This window comes from Pollachius pollachius (genome assembly GCF_949987615.1).
Source record: "Pollachius pollachius genome assembly, chromosome: 1".
Classification (NCBI taxonomy): Eukaryota; Metazoa; Chordata; class Actinopteri; order Gadiformes; family Gadidae; genus Pollachius; species Pollachius pollachius.
In genome coordinates, this window is record NC_136934.1 from 17801137 (window position 1) to 17821677 (window position 20541).

The 20541-nt window shown below is 41.3% G+C and overlaps 1 protein-coding gene across 2 annotated transcripts; it reads left to right on the forward strand.

Moving 5' to 3' along the window:
• Positions 1 to 12098: 12098 nt before the first annotated feature.
• On the forward strand, positions 12099 to 19709 carry ewsr1b (EWS RNA-binding protein 1b). 2 transcript variants are annotated; one of them, XM_079738051.1, is made up of 16 exons: positions 12099 to 12125; positions 12615 to 12651; positions 12743 to 12794; positions 12917 to 13058; positions 13265 to 13460; positions 13590 to 13861; positions 14179 to 14338; positions 16607 to 16644; positions 17218 to 17244; positions 17492 to 17607; positions 17862 to 17991; positions 18088 to 18198; positions 18294 to 18423; positions 18503 to 18603; positions 18712 to 18964; positions 19176 to 19709. In XM_079738051.1, the coding sequence occupies exons 1-16, from the start codon at positions 12110 to 12112 to the stop codon at positions 19210 to 19212; spliced, it is 1818 nt and encodes a 605-aa protein (XP_079594177.1). In that variant the 5' UTR covers positions 12099 to 12109; the 3' UTR covers positions 19213 to 19709. The 2 variants fall into 2 exon arrangements, with proteins under 2 accessions (XP_079594177.1, XP_079594178.1); XM_079738052.1 differs by having other exon boundaries at positions 13590 to 13852.
• Positions 19710 to 20541: the final 832 nt, after the last annotated feature.

Genomic DNA, 20541 nt, shown 5'->3' on the forward strand with positions numbered 1-20541 from the left:
CCCCAGAAGAGCTGCCGAAAGCCTGTCCGTGGCCTCAAAGGATTCCGCAGAAATGACAACCTCCCAACCACAACCTCAGCCTAATGTGAGTATTACTACTTTAAACATCATACATAATGTTCCTGGACATATTAATATCTCACTTGTTTTTGCTGCCACTCATATTAAACACACTCACAAATAACTGGCTTTGATAGCTGATGACTATAATAAGACTGTGGATGTGGGCCATAAACTAGTGGTGTCAAAGTGATGTTTGTGAAGTGAAACATTACTCAAACCATTTTCATCCCTCTTTCTCTCTACTAGGACCATGTCTAGTGAAACATTACTCAAAACATGTTCGTCCCTCTTTCTACTAGGATCATGGCTATAGCTTGCCTGCTTCTACTGCTGTTAAGGCCAAAGTCAATGACCATTTGGCAAGAATGGAAAGAAGAAAAGAAGAATGCCACGTCCAGAGAAAAGAGAGCAAAGACCACAGTGAGGGTCTTTTGGGGGATTTGAGGGAAAATAACCTCATTAATGAAGAGCTCAGTGAGAAGCTTGCATTCTACTCAGTAGACAAAATTAGCACTTTGAAATTCATGTACATTTTATTGTTACTCTCTTTATTAAACTCCATGGTTATTATCTAAAGGGGACTAATTCATCTTTGCTCATAACAATTTTTATTGTATTTTGAATTTCAGTAAGGAGCATGTTCTTATTTTGAAGTCGCTCCTAACTGCTTCAGTTTTGTTTCTGTTGGAATTATCTTGTATTCAGTGTGTTTCAGGTCCTACATGTTTCTAAATGGTATGACACCAAGTACATGTAGGCGTCAAAATGGTAGGTATTGGTAGGTATTTTAGTGTTGTGCATATGTTACATTTTTGCATGTGTTCCATTGTTCCAAGTTATTGTTCCATTGTCTACAAGAATGGGTTATTACACAGTGTTTCCCCTATGTGCATTTGCAGAAAAAAAAAAGTTTCTGCCAAGTTCAAGGCACAATGATCTGGTCTCAGCAGATATCTTGACTCTGTCCGATGACTCTGTACATTTTACCACTGCTCCAAAAAAATCTAGGGGAAGCACTGTATTACACATTACCGATGGTTGTGATGGAAAATTCAATTACTGCTTTCAATGAACAAAATCGCATTGGTGGTTTTAGCTGATATAAATTTTTTCATGTGTTTATATGTTTTATGTTTAAATATTTGGCAGATGCTTTTTTCCAAAGCGACATACATAAAAAAAAATACATATAAAACAATCACTGTAAAACATTTAAGGAAAGAATGTTAATACAATTAAATACAAAATATCAATACAAAGTGTCAAGAGAGAATAAACTGCTGCTGCAGCAACAGTCAGAGATACAGTCTATAAGGTCCCAGGGGAAAAAGTAGTATAATTTAGTGTATTACAAGTATAATTCAATGATACAAAAGTTAGTACAAGTATACTTTTACTTTTTGTGCTTTATTTAAAGTATACTTAACATATACTTTTTAAAAGTGTACTTCACAATAAATGTCATTAAATTCAAATTTAACGTGCTTAAAAATAAGTTTACTAATTCTGCAACACTTAAAGTGGTATTGCATTGTACTTTTAAAAGTATACTTTATTGTAAGTGTATTTTAAATTGTACCTAAGTGTACTTAAAAAAGTATACTAAATTGCAAATACTTATAGTGGTAATTTAGTGTACTTACAAAAAGTGTACTTTATTGTAAGTGTATTGTAATTTGTACCTAAGTGTACTTCTGAAAAGTACACTTATTTCCAAGTCTTTTGGAATTCACTATTAAAATACTTTATTGAAGTGAATTTTAATTATACTTCATTAGGAGTAAGTGTACACATTACGTGTACTTTACTTTCACTTCATTAGAAGTGTATTTAAGTATACTCAAATAAATTTCACTTGAATGTAGCTTCATTCTAAGCTGTATTTCAGTGTGCTTAGAAAAAGTATACCAAATTGCAAATACTTACAGTGGTAATTTAGCGTACTTATTTAATTCATTCAGCTGAAAGTGTATTGTAGTATTGTCAGTTTTTAGTTGTACTTTTTTTAGTTCACTTCAAATCCATGTACTTAGTAGTAGTGTCTTAGACGTATAATAAGTGCACTTTATTTGCCCCGCTGCGAAGTATATAGGTCTTGACCATCATGCATTAATGCACAAAAGAAGGATATCACTTATGTACAGTATGTTAGGTTCAGAACAGTTCCTAAAACAAGTTGGTAGATCCCAATCTTTAATAACAGGTACTGTGTACTTTACACGTCAATCAAATCTCTATTTTACAATGCAAGTATTATCTCGTACCACATTTTTATCACAGTCAATCTTCAACCCTTTCAATAACAAATCTCAGGCCTGGTTGGCAGTTTTCGGGAAAGTTTGAGGCCTGCTTTGATGCAGAGTCAAATCAGTCTCGTTCAATGTTGTTTGGTAGAGGAATAACATATACCTTCTCCCTTGACTTAATCATGACACATTTGCCTGTCAATGACTCAGATGGACACTTAGACTCATGGATGTTGCACTTAGACACTTCGAACATAAAGCTTGACGCAATATTAAGTGTTGTGTCTCTGCACAGCTTCCTTCCGGACTTCTGAAGCTCCTTGACCAAAACACAGTGTGTTGCACCAGAAACTACAAAGCTCAGAATTCTGACAAGTGACCCATTCTGCAACTCTACAACTGAGTTGTTTCTTTTCTGTAGGCGGTTGTTGGTGATACAGTATTCCATTCACAATGAAACGGTTGTTGTAGCAAGCTTGTCTTACTCTGACATCTAGTAGTTCATCTATTGCAAGTATGTGTAACACCGAAACACCTGTCTGTACTGATTTTCCAAAAACTCTGACATGGGCACTGATTTCAATAGATTTCTCAGTTGAACACTTGTTGCCCAGAGAAAATAAATATTACATTATCATTAGCATTTTTCATTACTGTAGCTCCTTCCTTTGTGAGACTCCTCCCCCTAAGGTACCTTTCCATTATTTGAACAGGGACATGAGTGGTTCCATTGAAATACTTCAATAGGGTACCATTAAAAGATTCAAAGGAAAATGTCGATGTGGCCCACAGAGGTCCCCAGTTCCTCACACTGGCAGCAATGTGCGTCATTAGATGCAGATTAAATCAAGCATTAGCTGTGCCATACAACCCCTCAAATTCTTTGACAAATGTTTTTAAAGCCTGCTCAGCTATCGCCACATCACCCTCTCTGATCCTTTCTTGCAGGAGATGATACATGGCAAAAACCAGAAGGAAAAGGTGGTTCCAGTTTTTTCTGGGCAGGATCCCGTTCAAAACAAACAAAGTTCTTTGTCGATCAGCTCAGTTTTGGTGCCTATGTACCACACATTTGCATGGTTAGTAGAATCCAGCCACAGAGTAGCCAGCTGTCTAGTAACCCCGAGACATACACTGCTGGTATTGACGAACAAAGCCTTGGACCATTTAAAATTCGTCCAATTTCATAAATTGACTTTTTCACTCCCATGACAGGCTGCTTAGGGGTTGCCTTCATGGCATCGTCGAAATGCTTAAGCTTCAGTACAAAGACGTCTTTGTACCATCTGCCTAGGTAATGCCGCGAGTTTGAAGTTCCTCAAGTTCTTGAGCAAATGGTGTAAGGAGAGTCTGGATGTTGGGCTTGCTCTCTCTAAACCAAAGGCAAGGAACACAGATGTTGCTCTTCCGGTCTGCAGGCTGTAGCTCAATGATCTGGCACTGAATAGGCAATATTTGACACTTAGAGCTTTTAAATACAGGGATCCCATCACAGTTCCAGAGGAGACTGATGTCATCCTCACCAATTTCACCACTGTCTTTGAGCTTCATATACTCAACTCCACACTGTATATCACAGATAAAACCTGGAGTTGATGTATCTCGTGAGATATGGATATTCTGATTTTCTAGAATCTCTTATCTGCGAGGATAAACTGACAACCAGAAAATATGAACCCGATTTTAGGCTAATGTTTACATCAAATGCTGATTGACACAGAGGACACTGTGCCAAACCACATTCCTTTGTTCCAATGTAGTTAGAACAGTGATGGCAGTAAAAATGGGGCTCATACTCTCCATATTGACCATATGATTTATGGAAAAGATACGAGGTTGCTGGCATCAGTCCTGGAACATGTTCATTAAATATCTGCAGAAGATGGTCTAAAGCAATCCCGGTCAGGTTATGCCTCAGGACATACGGCATCAGCAGGACTAGACTTTGACCTTTGGTGATAGGTGCTCCAGGGTACAAAAGGTCATCTCCATAATCTTCCTCCTAAAAAGAATAGGAGATCTAGATTAAGAATCATATAGTGTACTTGACAAAACATTCTCAATAGTGCATATTCAAGTTGGTCATGTATAAGATTTATTTATTGTCATTGTTTTGTGTAAAAACGTCCTGCATCAACCACACTAACAGTAATGATGCTCCTAGCTGGACTAAACTTAATGAAAGGAAATTACAAATAGTTTGAATATTGTTGGATATTTACCAAATACAATGATTAAAAAAATGAAAAATCCTTGTGTTCATTAGTGTGTGCCCTACGGTGCCCCATAGGTGCAATCTGGTGGCGCCTATGACTTCAACTTAACTTATTCTAGAGTTGAGTATTAAGTCTCTCACATGTGCTTTGATGGGTTTTGGTTAGTTTTGGTTAGTTAGTTCAACTCTCTCAATTCACTGATATGTTAGGTTTTTAGATTGCTTTATTTTAGTTGACTTCTGTGAATAGTTCACTTTGGGTCCTCCTAAACAGTATATCAATGTTGTTTAGGTCCTAAAATCAGACCATTTAAAATCCAACATGTCTTCTCATCTTGCCACTATGATCAAGATCTGCTTGAAAATGTAGGATCATCACCTTGCTGCACGACTCATTTGGAGTAGCTTAACGTCACGGAAGCAGGTCCTTTAATAGCTCTGTAGAATTTTTAAGTAAATCTTAGAATTTATTGATTTTTCTTCATAATGGCAAGGTCATCAGTGCCAGGCCATAAAGCAGCTCCCAAAATTAACACTCACATCACCATGCATAATGATAGTGATGGTGTTATAATACTGGATCACAATGCCATGTGAATCAGTCAAATAGTTATGGTCCAAACTATCAAATTTGGATTTTTGTGATTGGCTAGTAGTCCAATATTCTCTGGACCAAACTGTATTTTACGCAAAAACAATTTGTAAGGTGTCTTATTCACATTGATTAAATGAGAAAAGAGAACAAAAGTGTTGCAAATTTCATTAGCTAGATTATTTTTCATGAGAACTTGAGACTGTTAATATACAGCTTCCTGTTTTGAAAAAACAAATGTATCCGTTATTTGCCTGCTGATTCTTTTTGTAGCCCACTAAGAGAAGCACATGCCCCTCTGACAGAAAAATGTAACATTCAGTGAAAAAGTGGTCTTTACAATAAAGAGATTTTTAGACAATGTGTGCATCAAGGCTAGGGTTCTTATTAACAAACCTTTAAGAGAAGGCTTCTGGTAATCTCAGAAAGCTTAACTGTTATTGTAATCTCACCTGTGATGGATTTGGGCTTGGTCTCTCGGGCCCCTGTCCCTGCGTGGTTTGGTGTCCTCCTAAACCCACAGTAGCATCCCCAGCAGCTGACCCATTCTGAAGTTGGTATAAAGTGTGTAGCAAGTTAGTCACTGAACATAAAGCATGTACTATGAATAGAATTGTTTCATGTACTCAGGTAGGGTACCGAGTGTGATGGATTTGGGCTTGGTCTCTCTGCCCCCTGTCCTAGCCCGGCCTGGTGTCCTACAGCTTCACCACCTGCTCCAGCTGTCACTTCCTGAAATTTGGACAATGTGTGTTGCCAGTTAGTCACCAACATGTACGAGTCAGTTCCTTGAAATTAAATAAGAATAACAATAAACTAACATAGTGAACAATTGTGTATTACTGTGTCCTGACCTGTTTATTTAATTCTGCCCACTCTCACCATTATAGGCTACTACTACTAGACACAACTTTGTTCTACTATACTGTAACATACTGTTTAGCAATGTGACAAAGTGTCCCATTGCTCTATTAAGAGGACTGACTTCTGTCACAAATTAATGTTTTAATGCTGGACTGCTGTGTATACTACTTCCACTTACTGGACACCCACAAAGAAGAAATGGGTGACTACTTTGGGTAGTTTGCTGCTTTAGCTCAAATAGACTGGCCCAGACTACTGCCGCCTACAGGAAACCACACAAATGTAGATTTCAACAATGGTTGTCTGTTAGCTACTTCAACTATTCCTGACAGAACGCTCACTGGAACTCTAATGCTTCCAGACAGAAAACAAGCAATAAGGCTGCTGAATGATTTATGCATTATCAGTGTTCTGACCTGACTGTCAGCTCTCTTTCGTTTTCCTGCTGGTGGTTGCAATGAAGCATCATTATGGTGAACTGGAGGCTGTAGGCAAAGTTTTTATCACCAACCATTTCAAAGTCCAAAAGAAGGCTAGTTTATTTGGATAATTACCTTTTTCTAGGCTGAAATGTATTTACTTAGAAAGCATGCCCACCTTGTGATCTAACAAATCAATCTAGGTAATGTCATGCCAATACAAATACAAAAAAAAAAGTAACATCATTACCATAATCCATAGCATACTTAGTTCTATTTGGCTTTGTACTGATATTCTGTTAGGGACTCCAACATCACTGCTGTAAGTGTACTGCTTGTACGGTTTACGTCCTCTGCCCTTTGTCTGAAACAAGACAATTTAAAGACAGTTTTAAAGATGGTGAAGCTTTACAAAGTTACGATAAATATTTTAAATAGGTCCGTGTAAGATCCGATCATTTGATTATTATATGCATTCATCCAAACGAAAAAACGAGTCAATATTTTTCAATCGTCTTTCTGTTTTTTCTTAATGCACCAAAAATGAAGAATGGCGTTTGTTTTCCTATTTTCAGCTCGAAACGGAAATAATGATAAACAATGGAACCAAAACGAAATAATGAGCATAAATTACTTATTTCTGCGGAGAGGGAAGATATCAGTGTTTCCCCTATATCAGAGGTCGGCAACCTGCGGCTCACGAGCCGCTCTCCAAAAAATAAAAAATGCCCAGTAATTCTTTTAAAGAGTATCATGTGTAATCATGCATTGACATGAACATAAACACAACCTTTAAATACAGACGGATAGGCAGATAGATAATGATGGATAGATAAATAGACTCATTCATTTAACCTACATAAAATAAAAAAAAGTCTGCTTTGTTTCATCTGTTTTGTATTGTACTTATCCAACCACATCTACCACCTTTTGTAGTGGCTTGCAGCACTGGCATCTACTATCGAAACAGCAAACATGCCTGCTGTCAGCAAAATTAGCCTACCCACTGCATCTACAGCAGTGTTAATTTAGTTGACTAAGACTATGACGAAAACTAAATAAAAAGTCAGATATGATGACAAAGACTGTGACGAATATAACTGACTATAGTCAACGATAACTATATATTATACTTTATAAGCTTTGATATCAAATATGTTTTGTGGCTCCAAACACATTTTATTTGGCGGAAGAGGAACAAAAATGGCTCTTTTGATAGAAAAGTTTGCAGACCCCTGCCCTATATGCAAGAAGAAATTCAGCAGCGGCGGTCATATTGCAGCACCTAGCAGCGGCGTACCACCGCTGCTACGTCCCTCAAAATGCAATGCAATGCAAGGTTGGTTTTATTTCTAACATTATTCTATCAACACAGACATTTACAGCCTAGCACGAGCAAACTGCATATAGAAGGACTGAATGAAATGTGTTGAAAACTGTCTCCAATGATAAAGAACACCAAGGCTAACTTGGGAACCTTTAATGTTCCCACTGGTCTTGTTAACCAAATCGTTGTAGCGTTATAACATTTTCTATAATCACAATTTTCTCGGCACTTAGTAAATGTTTCTTCTCACCCCACTGTTTGCCCCCTGAAAGTTAATAAATAATGACATTAAAATTATATGTCTTGAATTTAAATTGTTTTTTATTAATAAAATCCCATTGAATTTAGAATTTATTTCTTTCCAATGAAGTCCATAATGACCAATAGTGCTTGATTTTGTTCACAGAAGTCTTCCAAGAACTTGCCCAAAAGCGTGACGCATTTATCCGAGGGGAGGACATATGGTCTGTTACAGTGTCCCAGAAAAGAAGTAGAAATAATAATAATAATAAATCAGTTTTTTATAGCACTTTTCTAAGTACTCAAAGACGCTTTACAAATAAGAAAGGAATACATACAGACAGTACAGACAATCAAACAAAAGGGGAAAAAATAAATAAATAAACAACACCACAATAGGCAACACATTAAGAGAGCGGGAGAGAGTGGAAGATGGCGGAGGATGATTTGTCAAATGTTGTAGGTGGTCCTGAAGAGATAGGTTTTTAGCTGACTTTTGAATGAACAGATCTCAGAGTTACGGATGGCCAGAGGGAGGGAGTTCCAGAGGGTAGGGGCGGCGATGGTGAAGGCTCTGTCCACCAGGGTGCGATACTTGGTCTTGGTGATGGAGGTGAGAAGGTTGGCATCAGCGGAGCATAGGTGGCGAGTGGGGGAATGGCGATGGAGGAGATCTGTTATGTACGAAAGTGCAAAGTTGTTTAGCGCTTTGTAGGTGGTGAGGAGAATCTTGAAATTGATGCGTTGTTTTATTGGAAACCAATGAGGTTGACCGAGGATGGGAGTAATTTGTTCTCTGGAGGGGGAGTTAGTAAGCAGTCGGGCAAGTGTGATATTATTCGCTCAAGTTTGGCATATTTACTGCACCTCCAACATAGCCATGTGTAGTGTTTGAGTTTAATTAAGTTTATGCAAATACTAACTTCATATTTCAAGCATACTATTTCAAGCTATTTAAGGTCTTTAGATTTCATTTAGATAATATTTCAAGCGCATTGAAGAAGTACTTTTAATGTTGTTGGAGTACATTGCAAATATAAAATGACTACATTTCAAGTGTGTAATTAGTTCACTCGATTTTGCATATCTACCGCACCTTGAACATATTTCAAGTGTGTTGAAAGTGTTATTTAAGCATTACTTAAGACTGTGAAATATATTAATCCTTATCCTAAGTGTCATGGTAGATTAAATTTGGTCTCTTTAAATTTCACCTTGAATATGTTGATCAGAAATGTCTTTCAGGTGTTATGATCGAACGAGAGGAACCCAAGCGCAGACAACAGCTGTTGAATTAAACCAGAAGTTTATTGCAGGGAGGACTAGAGCAGTAGGGAACAACAGGAGATTGGACAGGCATGGATGGATTCCAGTCAGCTAGCCAGACAGATGAGCACACGGGGTGGATGGCAGGCAGGTACGGGGTTGGTGATCCTGGGGCAAGGAGAACACAGAGATTTAACACAGATTTTACATGGAAAAAACACAAACGGTATCTTTTTATCCAAACATTCACTAATGCCAAGACTGGTCTCTACAACTGTAGTAGTAACAACGATCTGGCAATAAGTGGCTGAGGAACCGCGGTTTAGGAAGAGCAGAGATGATGACTGGAGTTGATGACAGGCGTGCAAGTCGGACAGGTGTAGATCTGGGGAAAACGAGGAAACACCTTTCCAAAGAGGGGGAGACAGAGCTGATGATCTGCTGGGTATGGCCATGGCCGTAACAGTACCCTTCCCTCATTGGGCGCCTCGGACCAAGGATGCATCAAAGATGTTTCTGCGGCGCTGCCAGCTATGTTCCTCAGGGCCATAACCCTCCCAGTCCACAAAGTACTGGTAACCCTGGCCCCGTCGGCGGTGAAATCATACTTCAAATATTACAGCAGTAGTATACTTATTTTCAGCGACATGTCATCGTCATCGATGAGGACAAACACCTTGAAGTAGACCACCTCCGCCGGCCCCGAGCCCCAGAGGCTGTTGTTCTCTCCTGATTCTTCCATGTTGTGGGCATCGATGTAGGTCAGAGAGGAGGTCTCGGCTGGTAACTGGAGTCCATCCTCCAAGGAGAGTCCCTCAGAGTGTCCTTAGCAGGATGCATTCATTCACTGGTGGCAGCCAGATGTCATCATAATCATCATGAGAAGAGAACCTGGCTTTTGCCACGGAAATATTGTGTTTTCAATAAAGCCAAGTAATTTCATTTAAAATGTTTGCATAACATACCTAGTGAATTCTGTTATGTTTAAATTATTGTTTTTCTACAGCTTCCTCCTGGAGAAATCAAGATGAAACCTATGAAGATGAAACCTACCTTTTCTTTGTAAAACAACAAAAACATATGACTGATTTAAGGACTGAGGGGACTAGTAGATTCTCTGAGGCTGCTGTCATTATTTTTGCATGGGAAATTATGTAATCACAAGAATAGTAGTTCCAAAACACAACCACCACATTTTTAATTGACTCCAAACAATTCACAATTCAAATAAGTTTTTCTTACATACAATAACAATAGTATAAACCTACTGTGGGAGAGTTTGTGAAGGATGGCAGGTTGAACCCCTCCTTCCAGGGATGTTTAGGATGTCAGTTGGTGCCCTAAGTCCCATTTTTAGTATTACACGCAAATATTTTTCAGAAAATGTAAAAAAGAAATGTAAATTAGCATTGCTGATGATGACATGGTGCTGTCTGATGAGCAAGCTGGTAGCCATCAGGGATCATCCTCACAGAACCACACTGACACAGTGTTATGTTGAGATGGGGATGTCTAGTGTTGGCTAATAGGTCGATTTAGCAGTAGTGCTGAGGGACACTGTTAGTAGGCACATGAGTGAAGAGGTTTTAAGTTAGGATTTGTGTCAGGTGTATGCGAAATCTGAACCCAAAAGCAGAATAAAGTTATCTGTGCTGTATTTATATGTACCTAGGGACTGCAGATGCAAAATAGCCTAAGGCTAACTCTGGTGCAATGCATTAAATAGTTACATTCATGTTTTTAGATGCACTTGGTCCCTTTCAAATCAAATCAAAATCAAGATTGAGACAGATGGATGACAGAAGAAAAGATTACGCAGTTGAAGGCCACAGAGTCTATGATGATTCCAAGACTGAGGTGCTGACAATGTTAAGGTTCCATGGGGGAGGGAGACGCTTCCACAGATGGACATTCCATGAAAGGAACTTCTGTTTCCTGAATTTTTATTTTAAACTTTAGGAATCTACCTGACATTTGCTACATTTTTTTTACACTTGGAATAAGAAGTGTGTAAAATTCTATTGTAATTTCTTCATATAGCATAAACTTCACTGGCTAATTACGTCCAAGAGGTTCTTCCTCTGGGACACTTGTAGCAAAACTCCCCGGTGGATGAAGATGCGTGGAACTTTGGGGCCAGCAGATTGAAAATGTATTTTCTCGAGAACACGTTGTCTGTTCTGAGCTACCGTAGCAACATGGTGATGCAACATGGCGTCCCCCGCGTTAGAGGACCCACTCACATGTAGATGTATAGTTCTCTTTCTAAGGTAACGATACACAACATTCTTATTTTCCTTATATTTTTATTTTTAAAAAATGATAAAGACCTTTAAAGACCTGCAGACCCCTGTCTCCTGCTGTCTTTATCTCTCTCTCTCCCTCAATGGCTCTCTCTTTCTTCCTCCATCAACCTCACCCTCTCTCTCTCTTTCTGTAAACATTTTACTAATGTTAATAAATTGGCTATTAATGTTAAATAATTCAGTAACTACAGTGGGACCATAATGATTAATAATTTTTCATCCAATTATTTATCTATATTTTTTTCTGACCTCTCATTATTACTTAAAATTGTTATTATTTATCTATTCAGGAACAATAATGTATGGTAAAACTGATGTCCCCCCGTCCCGCCCCCAAATGGCTCCAATGCTACTTTGGAATGTTACTATTATTTTGTTAAATTAGTGAATTTCTTGCATTCCAAATGATTTGCTGCGTGTCTGACCTTGTATATAATCTTTTTCAATAATACTAAATCGTCTGGGCCTAATGATTCTGCACTCATCGCGAGACTGTTGATCGCGCGAGGCCAGCGTCAAACCAATAAATCCGGAGCTCCGCGCGGTTAGCCTCACATCCCTCTGCTCTAAGATGGCGACTGCTCCAGGTGGGTACAGGAATCATAATAAGAATAATTATTACATGTATCTCAGCAGTTCGGTCAAATAAGAAGAGACTGTGTCATGAACTTGTTTTACTTAAATGTTATTTATTAATTGTGTTGTAGCACGTTAATTCAAAATACTACGAATAATTGATCCTTACTTCAAGGCCTTCGTTAGGTAACAATCCGCCCGTCGCCCAACGGTCCAGGCTGGGTCTATGATTATTAAATAAATGAGGATATGTAATTATTTGACTTTTTGTTATTCGAAGAAATTATGCGCATTGTATGTGAACGAATATGTTCAACCACGACCCTCATTTAAATCAACCGCAGCCGGGATTTCTTCCGTCTTTGTCCCTCTTATGTGGCTAGCTGCGTGCTAGCTACCTAGCGTGCTTGATGACTAGCTAGTGCTGCAGCAGCGGCCAAAACGCGCGACGGTTGTGGATCATCGATTCACGTAAGACATTTCTTTTTATTTTTCGGCAGATTACAGTTCCTACAACCAGACCACGGCCCAGCAGGGGTGAGTATTCATGATCCAGGTCCACTATGGAACTGAAAGTCGCAATACCAACAGTACTTAACGTGGTCTAATGAATCTACGTTCTCCTCAGGTACGGCTCCTATGCAGCCCAGCCTTCTCAGGGATACGGACAGTCGGCACAGGTATGTCTAGATTTGTGTCAATATCGCTTGACATAAAACATCGTCGAGTATTTTGCTCGAGTAGGCCGTGTGTGGAATACACAAGACGTTTTGTATACTTTTTTTTTTTTTGTTATTTGCAGCAGGGTTATGGCCAGCAGAGCTACAGCTCGTATGCCCAGCCTGCCGCGGCAGACACGGGCTACTCTCAGACCACCCCGGCAGCGGGGGGCTACGCCCAGCAACAGCAGCAGTATGGCTCCTCTTATGGACAGCCAGCATCAGGTGTGTGGCGCAAGTTGATGTTTTGCTTTGAAAGTGTTTTGCTAAGCCAGCAGTAAGTGTTCAATGTCTACTTTGTCAGGAAATGCTAGTGAGGGCAACTTTTATCTCAATCTCCCTGAAGACCAGGCAACAGAAATAGATGGTATACAAAGTTAACGGTATGTGTTTAATGCACTGGGATTTATTTTTTATTTCACTTTAAACAGCTGGATATCCGGCTGCCCAGTCAAGCACTCACGGGTACTCCCAGTCTGCTCAGAGCTATGGGACCAGCAGTTATGAGAGCACTCCCGCTGCTGCGGCTCCAGCTGCGGCCCAGTCCTATGGCTCTCAGCCGGGCTACACCGCTCAGTCCACCTACCCTGGATATGGCCAACAAGCTGCTCCCACTGCCCCTCAGAGGTAGGAAACACTGACTACCACTGTACTGTAGAGGTTGCAAATGATGGGAAAATGATATATTAAAGGGAATGTATTATGCTGTCGTCTTTATAATGCAAGTTTTTCGTCCCCCTTTATTCGCTCCCTTAGTTACAACGCCAGCAGCCAGCCTTCCAGCTACAATCAGAGTGGCTACTCTCAGCCAGCGGCGTATGGCCAGCAGCAGCAGCAGCCAACAGGCTACTCGGCACAGCAGGGTGCTTACGGCCAGCAGCAGAGCAGCTACCAGCAGCAGCCCCAGCAACAGCAGGCCCCTCCGTCAACGTACCCTCCACAGGCCTCTGGCTCCTACACCCAGCCTCCTCCCAGCCAGTACAGCCAGCAGGGCGGACCACCCAGTTACAGCCAGTCTAGTCAGTACAGTAAGTCATACTGATTATGCATGTAGAGCCTGGGTCAGAATGACGGCATGCTATTGTTTAAAGGGTTAAAATAGGGAGAACTTGATTTCCAGTAAACATGGCAGATAGTGTTGCATTAACAGATTCTGTTCCACTCAAAAGGTTTCCATTAAGTGGAATGCTTTGGGGGCAGTATTTTTGTTAATGTTCACAGATGCACAGGCAACCAATTTCGTCATTCACATTTGGAATTGTGGCCGTGCTGAAATAAGTGTATACCTCCTAGTAGTGGTTTTCTGTTCAGCCGACGATTTAACCCCGTGTTCCCGTCTCTGCAGGTAGTTATCGGCAGAACGGCCAGGGGAGCAGCACCGGCTACTCCAGCATGGAGTCGACCCGGTACCCAGGGGCCGGAGAGAGCCGGGGCCCCGGCCGGGAGGGCTTTGAACGCGGTGGCATGATGCATCGGGGGCGTGGAGGCCCTGGGCGTGGCATGAGGTAGGTCCTGCTCCTCCTCCTCTGGCCTCTCTCCTGCAGGGCTGAGGCCACTAGAGCAGGGCTGAGGCTGTTGTATCGACTAAAGCCATGTGGGTTGGATTGGGACGGTTTGAGGAAATTCTCTAATTCGAGACCAAATTTACAAGTTGGTAAAATTGACTATAGCAACCAGTTGCTCAGCCCTGCATCTAAAATGGCAATGGTAAGAAGTTTGGTTAATAACTTTGACATGCATAATTTGTGCATCACATTGTACATTCAACACGTGGGAAGATGAAGAGTTTGTCATCAGAAATGCAATGGGGTAGCGTAAATCTTTACAAATGACCCATGCAAACACAAGTTGGGCTTTCAACGGTAATTTCATGTCACACTCCATAACACAAACGTACCGAATAATCTTTTAAAATGTGCATTTGGCTAAAGTTGAGCATCCAGGTCACATTTCAGAATACAAATCTCTCGGATCCAATGACGGGAGTGACAGTGTTTAGGGAGTAAGGTCCCCCCCCTTCGTATCTCCTGCCGTGACACCGTGGCCTTGACTTGGAAGAAATTATAAAATGTTAGTACCTTGCTCATTTGAGTTTTTGGTCTTTAAGGTTGAGATATTAGTTTTCTCAAAGGTTGACAGCAACCTCTGCAATAGGTGGCCAACCGCATTAAAACCTAGTGCGTCCTCACTCACGTGGCACTTCAGACATCTTATTAAGAGTATTGGTTACCTGTAGCCAGCTGGTGAAAATCGGGTTACATTTGGAGTTGCATGTAACACTTTCTACTGGTTTATTGGAGTTACTCCTTCGTTACCCAGGCTTTTGAAAAAGTTTTTCTATAAACGGACGACCTGATTTTACTAGGGATAACAAAAGGTTTGCAGAGCTATATAATCAGAATAAATATTAAAAAAGCTTAAGCTGAGGTACATGGAAAAATGTATCTTAAGTTTCACAATCGTACTTTTGTTGACGGTATACCAAAGAAGTTCAGGGATCTGACCTAAAATTAGTAATGTTATTGGTGAAACATGCTCAACATTAAGGGTTATAATTTGGTTCCACTAATCTGGAGGATCAGAAAATGACAGGTCATATTTCTGAGGGAAGTTAACCTTATTTGCACCCCAAAGCAACACTAATGCAAAACCTTTTTTTTTGGAGTTAATTTCAAATCTTAACATGGTCTCAAATGGTTTTCAGCAAACGGCTTCCATTCAGGTCTTGTTCATAGAAGAAAATGCAAACTTGTGTGGTCTATTAGCTCTATTACGTGCGGTCCCCTCTTTAACGGACTTGTGTCCTTTATGGTTTGGGATTTTCTGGTTTCCAATGGTGTATAACCATTACTATTCTCTACAGTTTGTGGTGGACAGTCCGACATGCACATACAACATTTCATTTAAACACCAAGACATCAGATGCCAGTTTATTAAACTGACTGCATGAATTATGCAAAATGTATTGATATGACATTGGATTTGGGATATTTGGACTATTGAACATGAGGGAGGGTGGGTCACACATTACAATGCCAAGATGTTTTCTGTGGTTTGGAATACAAATGTTTGATCATTCGTTTGAGCACTATTTTAACATGCTTTGTTACGTTTATACCGTACAGGTAACGGTGAGAGCCATTTAAAAGCATCTTTACTGTAAAAAGGTTTCTCGGCAGCTTAAGCAGCAGGAGGGGAGCTAAATCAGCCTTTATTCCAGCCACTGAGGAAGATGTTTTTTTATTTTTCTTCTGTTTTTGTTGGAGCAAAGCGGGCCAATAAATTGAAAAACTGTGAAACACCCAAACCCTGTAAAATGCTATCTCTTTTTTTTATTTTTTTTCTGAGTATTGTGATGACAGCATTGTGAAATTTCTGATGCATTGAGTTTTTCTTTTACATAAATTAATATATTGGGTAATACAGGCTTTCCAGTCAGTCGTTTAATGTCTGGATTCAATGCATCTGAAATATTTGTTTCTGATGTTCCAATATATTTTATTTTATTTGCCCTTTTCATAATTAAATTTTGTTAAGCATTCTTTGAACTTGATGTACCCACAGAGAAACTGTTATAGTTTAGCGAGATGGAAGCAAGTTTGGACATGTCGACATTCCCCACATAAAAAGCGTTGTGTTAATGATAACATTTTGGAGAGTTGGGATAGTTAAAACTGTGATCATTACTTCCTATGAGACGCCACTGGCATCAAGGTTTTGAAGTGGCTGTAAAAGGGATACCGCCTTCATATCTACATTTATCCCCCTCATAGCGGCGCTGGAGACAGAGGTGGCTTCAGTAAGCCTGGTGGTAAGTTAACGAGTATTACACTGGTTAGTCCATTCCAAACCGTACTTTTTTTTATTTTTTATTGAGCAAACATTCTCTTGCTCTTTGAGTATTTTCATACTGTGGTATTCAAACATTTAACTTCCTTTTGACAACACATCATGAAATAATAGTTGGGTTCCTTTGGATGCCTTTTATCTTTGGGGTAAACATTTCTCGAGTGTCAATGGTTTTCACAATTTCAATTGACATGGTAATTAGAGAATTCCACTGGTAACAAGTGTTCGTTTTTTGTATTGTGTTTATTGAGTGAATTACTTGGGATTCTTTTTCGTTCATTTGAGAACATTTGGTTTTATAGCAATATCAAGTTGCACATGACTATTTACAAAAGGGTCTGGTATTTTTCATAATTATTGCGGTTGAGAGGAAATGTGGTTTACCATAAGGTACCTTCATTTTATCTTTCCAAAATGGCCAACGGTGTTTTTAAGGAGTTGAGTTACAATGCTCTGAAGGAGTGATCCTGCAGTACCAAGGGCTACACACTGACTGTCTTTACCTCTGCTCTCTCCCTGACCGGAATGACCTCAGGACCCACCGAAGGAGAGCGTGAAATGGGTGAGTTGCGTGACAAGATTGTGCATGAACATCAGGACTGCAACGTCTTTGTTTGCAAAGGGTGAACAGTTATACTCTCAATGGATAAAATCAACAAAGCATTTCATAAACTTAAAAAAAAAAAAATAAGACATTTTTCTCCATTGGAAAGTTCTAAACCATGGCCCTAATCTAATAAGTGGTGCCAGGGTAGCTTCTACTGAGCACTGGTGTTTGTAGTTGGACTGTAACAGTGGTTCCCCTGCAGGCCGGCCCGAGGAGCAGGATGACTCTGAGAACAGCACCATCTACATCACAGGACTCACAGAGACAGTCACCATTGAGGAGATGGCCGAGTTCTTCAAGCACCCTGGACCAATCAGGGTGAGGAAATGAATTGTCTTCACGATATCTGCTATCAGTCCTATTTCAACCCTGGTTTTCGACTTTCACTAGTTAGGTCAGGCACTTCAAAGTGACATTCCTTAAAATACTTTTGTAGTTGAATGTTGCCGAACTTGTTTATACAGGTATATTCCGCTTAAGATATTGTGTATTAGGTAATGCTATTTGGCACACAAAATGGCATGTGACTGGAACCTCGGCAATTCTGATGCACAAGGATATTTTCCACTCAGATGAACCGTCGTTTGGGACAGCCAGCCATCAACATATACACCGACAAGGACAGCGGCAAACCCAAGGGAGACGCTACCTTATCATACGAGGAGCCCTTCTGCGCCAAGGCAGCGGTGGAGCACTTTGACGGTATGATCCTCATCTTATGCTACTCTTATGCTTATCTCTTAAGTGTGTGTGTGTGTGTGTGTGTGTGTGTGTGTAATGTGTTTTCTTCTATTATAGGCAAGGACTTCCAGAGCCGCCGGCTGAAGGTCTCGATGGCTCGCCGTAAGCCCATGATTGGCGGGATGAGAGGGGGCATGCCGATGAGGGACGGCATGATGGGCCGTGGAGGTAAACTAGAGGCGGGGATGGAGGCTTGCGGAGTGATGTAACTCTGAAACGGTTTTGTGTCATGGGTCAGATGTCTAACTGGTGCTTTGTGTCAGGTATGATGGGCCGTGGGGGAGAGCGCGGAGGCTTCGGGCCCCGGGGAGCCCCCCGTGGAATGGGCGGTCGGGGTGGCCCGTCAGGGGGCAACATGCAGCAGAGGGCCGGAGACTGGGAGTGCCCTAACCCGTACGTACCGTCGTCAGTGCGTTAACCTGCCCGTTGTCTCCCTGAGACGTGAGGCTGACTGTTCCGCTCTGATGTTTAGTGGCTGTGGCAACCAGAACTTCGCCTGGAGGATGGAGTGCAACCAGTGCAAGGCCCCCAAACCAGAAGGCCTGGGAGGTGGACCTCCCTTCCCCCCTGCAGGTATGACCCGATGCGTGTTGACTGATTCCATGGTCTCTGGCTCGGCCCTGAACCGTGTAGTTTGTCAGTAGAGCCATATGGTGCAGACTGACGGATCTTGTGTTGCAGGCGGGGACCGGGGGAGAGGTGGGATGGGCATGCGAGGCGGCAGAGGGATGGACCGTGGTGGGCCGGGCGGCGCTGGGGGCCCAGGAGGGCCAGGCGGCCCTGGCTTCAGGGGGGGCTGGGTGGGTGACCGCGGGGGCTTCAGAGGACGAGGAGGCATGGACAGAGGCGGCTTCAGAGGCGCCCCGAGGGGTGGACCCCCCATGGGCGGCAGAGGTGGCCGAGGGATGGGCCCGCCTGGCAAGATGGACATGAGGTAAAGGAGCAGGAGGAGCTGGAGGCGTAACAGTGCGTGTTGAGCTCAAACCAGAGGCCCTTAGCCAGGACACTTGCTGCGTTTGTAATGGTACCCTGTCTCAGTGCAGGTTGTACTTTACACCAACACAAGATGGTGTGCATGATTTATCACATATACTACTAAGAGCTGCTGGAGTGTGATGGTGACCTGTGGGCGTGGTTTCTTCCAGGGACCATCGCCAGGAGCGCAGGGACAGGCCCTACTGAGACGCCACTCAGCTGCTTTCGGTTCGACGTGGGAATCCGTTTTTGAAGAGGAATATTTTAATTTATGATTCCATGTATTGATGGTTGTATAACTGCTGTAGAATATCTTGGTGCAGTCCGTGTAACACAACGTTATTCTAGTGTAGTTGGAGTGTTTTTTAGTTATCATTTTCCATTGTTTATCTTCCATCTTGTATTTTTGCATGTTTTTTGCTTTTTTTTAATTCTAGATCTCACATGTATAGTAAAAGGCTTTTTCTTGTTACCATGATTGACCCCTCATTCCCCAAGTAAACTAGCAATTGTGTGATATCAACTTGGAAATAAATTGTTACTGTTTTCACAGTAAACTTGTATTTGTTTTTCAGAACTTGCTAGTAGGCATCAAAATTTATAATGCCAATTTCTGAGCTTTGTAACTAAATGCATGATATTTGCTTTATACTGAACCTTTAAATAAATACCACTTGGAAATGATCTGTTAGTTCACATTTAAATACTGGTTTATGTCTTTTTGCTCTTTTTGATTTTCTAAAACTAGTGGGTACTGTTGCATGTCCATCACGGTGCCGCACGGCGGCGCTGTTAACCATCCCGTTGAGTTCTGATGTGTTGGAACTAGATGTAGGGGATCAAGCTACAGGAGTGGCCCTCCTGGTGGGCCACGGAGGAGGCCGTAGTGCCCTGACGTCCAATTACATTTTGTAATAAGTGTTACAGGACAGTTGACTAACGCATTTTAATTTAAAACTAAGCTTCCCTACTACAACCCAAATCGCATACGTATGCTTAAGTACACACGATGGCTGTCATCCCATCGAGATATTGAGCTGGGATCACAGGTCCCTGTTGGATCTTTCTATTGGTTCATCTCTTAAATTGCAGGTGAAAGCCGCTTGTTCACTGAGCTGCTCCGATTGGCAAAGTGCGGAGTTAATATCGTATTTAATCTGGCAGAATAAGACGTCAAGCTCATGAGTGCTGCACTGCCGACGTGCCAATGCGCAAAACGTCATTGATTAATCAGCTTCGAGACGCACATGGCCTGTATTTGACAGGGGGTCAAACTCCTTCGTGTATCCTAACAGTGGCCGCTGGTGATCAAAAATGTTGGTGGGGCACAGTAATAGACAGGGGGTCTGGGTTCCTCCCCCCCCCCCCCCCCCCCCCATTAAAATTGAATTTAAAAGATTTGATTTCCTGTACTCTGGTGCATTTTGGGGATGGCCCCTACCTATTTACCTACTATTCATTCAGATTCATAGCCTACATCCTGACTTGCAGGGCCTGGACAAGCTTACACTGCATATACAGACCTACTTTATGGCC

What these genes read in the sequence shown, in the direction of transcription:
- ewsr1b (XM_079738051.1), top strand. An exon ending in CAGACCACGGCCCAGCAGGG is followed by an intron (nt 12,652 to 12,742) that starts GTGAGTATTCAT and finishes CGTTCTCCTCAG; the next exon opens with GTACGGCTCCTATGCAGCCC. An exon ending in AGCGGTGGAGCACTTTGACG is followed by an intron (nt 17,992 to 18,087) that starts GTATGATCCTCA and finishes CTTCTATTATAG; the next exon opens with GCAAGGACTTCCAGAGCCGC.